General features: G+C 40.8%; 1 protein-coding gene across 1 annotated transcript; it reads left to right on the top strand.

Annotated features, from left to right (window-relative positions):
* Window positions 1-918: 918 nt before the first annotated feature.
* On the top strand, window positions 919-1,869 carry LOC103740403 (olfactory receptor 149-like). Its single transcript, XM_008840978.1, has one exon. The coding sequence runs from the start codon at window positions 919-921 to the stop codon at window positions 1,867-1,869; it is 951 nt and encodes a 316-aa protein (XP_008839200.1).
* Window positions 1,870-4,604: the final 2,735 nt, after the last annotated feature.

Raw genomic sequence — 4,604 nt, 5'->3', positions numbered from 1 at the left:
TTGATCAATCTACCTGGTTGATATTATCCCTGGGCCAGGTGTGGTAGTGTGTATCATTAATCCTAGCACTTGGGAGGCAGAGGCAGATGGATCTCTATGAGATCAAGGCCCTCTGATTCTATATACTGAGTTCCAGACCAGCTGGGCTACAGGGAGATTCTGTGTCAGAAAATAAAACAATACTTCTCCTAAATATATTTAAGTAGGCTTTACACAATATAATTTGCTTCTATGCTAAATTTAAAATGAATATTTTTAATTTCTCATCTAAATGCAAAGAATTTTATCTACATCTGTAATATATTCACTAATTTAATTTTCCTTATTCTAGAAGCTTTTTTGTAGATTCTTTGATGTTTATTAGTAAGCAAACTATTTTGTTCCTTTCCATTTATTTTTTTTGCCTTTCGTTTTCCTTCACTGGCTAAGACTACTGATTTGATATTAAATTTTTCTTTGTTAAGTATCTATAGTCTTTTCAGTTACAAAATTTGTGCCTAATATTAAGTCTTGCTTGATTATGGAATTGTTACCCTGAGCAACTGTCTCAAAAATCGCAAGAGTAAAATAAATAGACAAAGCAGAGTCTCCCCTACAAACGTGGTCCTTCCAGATTTCACCTGTTGTCCCATCTGCTTCCTTCTCCTTACTTCACAGAGTCCTTAGACAAGTGGCGATTGTTTCCTTTGAGAGGGCTAAACAACCCTGACCTCAACAAAAATGGCCAAACCCCAAATTTCTAGAATATACTTTTTAACAATATTGTCTTTATGTTTTGATGTAGATCTGCTGCTGTATAAGATGTATGAATGTGAAAAAATGAATCCAACATGTCCATTTGTAGTGCGTTGGTTTGACACCACTGTTCACATCTTGGAGGTCTGTGTTGTATTTTGAAATCCAACATTCTCAGTGGAGATGAAGAATCTCTCAGTGGTGACTGAGTTCATCCTGCTGGGCATCCCACACACAGAGGGCCTGGAGACCATGCTCTTGGTCCTGTTTTTGTCCTTCTACATCTTCACTCTTATGGGAAACTTGCTAATCATATTGGCAATTGTCTCTTCCACTAGGCTTCACACTCCCATGTATTTCTTCCTGTGCAAGTTATCTGTGTGTGACATATTTTTCCCTTCTGTGAGTTCTCCCAAGATGCTCTTCTACCTCTCAGGAAACAGCCGAGTCATCTCCTATGGAGGCTGTGTGTCCCAGCTCTTCTTCTACCATTTCCTGGGTTGTACTGAGGGTCTCCTGTACACAGTGATGGCCTATGACCGCTTTGTGGCCATTTGTTACCCTCTACGCTACTCCATAATCATGAGCCACAGAATGTGTGCCATCCTGACTGTGGGGACATCGTTTTTTGGCAGCATTCATGCCACCCTTTTAAGCACTCTCACCTTCCAGTTGCCCTACTGTGGCACCAATGAGGTGGACTATTACTTCTGTGATATTCCTGTGATGCTGAAGCTGGCTTGTGCAGACACTTCAGCTGTGGTGATGGTGGGGATTCTCAGTGTGGTCCTCTTGCCTCTCAGCTGCTTTCTTCTCATCCTCACCTCCTACAGCTTCATCATCTGCTCCATCCTGAAGATCCACTCTGCTGAGGGCAGACACAAAGCCTTCTCTACCTGCAGTGCTCACCTCACTGCCGTCCTCCTTGCCTTTATGCCAGTGGTCCTCATCTACCTGCAGCCCACCCCCAACCCCGGGCTTAATGCAGCTGTACAGGTCCTGAATAACTTGGTCACCCCTATGCTGAATCCTTTGATTTATAGCCTAAGAAATAAGGAAGTAAAAGGTTCTCTGAGGAAAGTGCTCAAGTGGCCTTTGCTTCTGATAAGTGTTAAAGAAAAGAAGAGAAGCTGACACTTTCATATCACAATTCTTGCAAAAGTTATTTTCTCTGAGTGACAGCACAGATGTTAGCTCATTTTACCAATCAATAAGCTAATTAGGACTTGTTGACCAAGGTCAAGTTACACAGGCTTTTTGTTACTAATATTTTCCCACTTGACCAAATAATTTGAATTTATTTTCCATTTCTGGCCTTAGCATCTTCTTCCTATATTCCATCCCTTTTTCTTTTTTCCTTGCCCTACATTATCCACATATCCTTCAAATAGCCTCATTGAACCTGTTTTCCCCATGGTCTAGGTATTAAGAGTAGGAGACATTGGATAACATGTAATTTGAAATGAAAGAAACTTTGTAAAAGAAAAATAATACTTCAGGATTGGACCCAAATCCCTTTCTTACTGGTGAATCAGGGTTCAGGTGTGTTCTATAACATATAAACCGTTCCTGTGGTCTCAGACTAGGAAACAAACGAAAATGTGAATAGACAGGAAGAAGAATCTGTTAAGGCTGATTCTGTTTGTCTTCAGTATTAGCTTTGGAATTTTCAGCCCAATCAAAGGCCGATACAAAGTCCAAGCTGCTGCTGACTTACGGTTTTGGATCCCCTGCTTACACAGGCTGTGGCTTTACTGTTGTCTCTCTCACATTCTTTTCCTCCTGATAGGATTGTTTTGATGATAATACCAGTCATCTTTAGAAGAACTTTCATTAAATAGTAGAAACAGGGTATTAGTCATGTTTTCTATTAATTCAACAAATAAACATGTGTGAAGACCTCATTCCCCATGTTAAGTATATGATAGTGAGCTAGTCAGGGAAGCAGAGTAGCAATCAGTGAGGTACTGAGTCGATACTGACATCCAGTGTATGTTTAGTATACCAAGGCCCCTTCTCTGCTGCTGTCTTATTCTAGGCAGAACGTGCTCTTTCTCTCTCACTTTCTGGAAAATTGAGCTGAATTCATAAAGTGATCATTGTAGAGACTATGAAGAAAGAAGCATAAGGCTGGAGTTCTTATAGAAAACTAAACCAACAATATGGGTCCCATTGTCACACGGTTTGTCTACATTGAGACAATTTCTAGAATGTAATCAATGAAAGGGGGGCTCACTGTCGCAGTGTTAGAGATTTCAGAACTCATACACATCAAGAGGCGTGTTGGGAAGAGCATTAGAGAGCATGGAGATCCTCAGATAACTCTGGAAATCTGCAATCAACCCCCACAGTCAAAGTTTAATCTGTGATTGTGTAAGGTAAAATTGCACAAGTCTAGCTAACACAAACAAACAAAATTCCTGTTAGTAAGCTTGTATATTTTGGATATGACTATTCTGATTATTTCTAAATATTAACTTAATAACAGTCCCATGATCTCCCTTGGCTATTGTACATCTTATTTTTAGAAACTGGTGGATTAACTTTGCTAACATTTTGTTAAGAGCTTTCATATCTACAGATCTACAAACACATCAATAAGTGATATACATTGTTTTAAAATTCTTCAGAGTCTAGATCAGGGTACCACTGATAAACTGAATATCATTCAACTATTATTTTCTTAATCCTCTTACAACTTAACACATTTATAAGAATATGCACACAAGCCTGCAAGAGCAATAAAAATGGTAGACTCAGTGTCAGGGCCAGAGCTGACCCAGAACGAGGTCCACAGACAGGAATTCTACAGTTGCCAGTGAAAGTTTCAGACCCAGACTGGAGGCTGGAGATGACCTCAGGTAAGACCCAGGTGGTACACAAGGAGCAGTGGACAAGCAGAAACTTCAGCTCTAAGGTGGAGACCAGATATGACCCAAAGTAAGACCCAATGTATTGGGGGACTTCTACAACTCACAGCAGCCAGCAGCAGAGGCGGTGGAACCAGGGTGGGGACAGCATCTGATGAAGGGTGAGGAGAGGGTTCTACGTATGTTCAGAGTTCCACAACTTACAGAGTAAACTGCAGAGTTAGACAGGAGCCTAGACCTGGCACTGGACAGCATCTGACCCTCAGAGGAAGACTGTCAAAGCTTCTGTTCCTAATTATCCAGTCCACAGGGGGAAATGACTCCATACACATATTAAAACTTAGCAACTTAGTCCTCCACTGAACCTTATAACCGCTTCCACTGAAAGAACAAAGGAGACTTGAACTACAAGATAAAAATGAAGATGAGAGAATTTCAGTCATACCCTTCCCAGCACAGAAAACAAACAAGCAAAGCATGAAAACTAAGATAGTGTATCTTTTTCTGAACCACTAGTTTCATAGTAAAGGCTCCCTATGAAAACAGTTGGAAAGAACTTCCAGAAAAAGAATTTAAAAGATTAATCACGACTATATTGCAACAACTTGAGGAAGACATTGATGCACTCCACGAGAACAAAAACAAATGTATGAATGGCCTGGGAGTAAGGAGGAAATTGTAGGGTACAGGTGAGGTCTAACACATTGGGGAAAGGGGGGATGTGGATGGGCTAGCCTAAACTAAGGATACAAGAAAAAGCCTTATGGAGGCCCACTAGTTAATACGCAAATAATGAAATAAAGGTATAAAATAAGAGTTAGAGGGGGCTGGAGAGATGGCTCAGCGGTTAAGGGCACTGAGTGTTCTTGCAGAAGACCTGGATTCGGATCCCAGCTCCCACATGGCAGCTAACAACTGTCTATAACTCCAGTTCCAGAGGATCCAACAGCTTCTTCTGTCCTCTGTTGGCATTGCATGACATGGGTGCACCTACTGACA

This window comes from Nannospalax galili, unplaced genomic scaffold (assembly GCF_000622305.1).
Source record: "Nannospalax galili isolate Female #2095 unplaced genomic scaffold, S.galili_v1.0 scaffold881, whole genome shotgun sequence".
NCBI lineage: Eukaryota > Metazoa > Chordata > Mammalia > Rodentia > Spalacidae > Nannospalax > Nannospalax galili.
This window is presented reverse-complemented; position numbering and strand designations above follow the sequence as displayed.

Bases quoted from the DNA above. Each gene is read 5' to 3' on its own strand.
- LOC103740403 (XM_008840978.1), top strand. From the start codon at position 919: ATGAAGAATCTCTCAGTGGTGACTGAGTTCATCCTGCTGGGCATCCCA.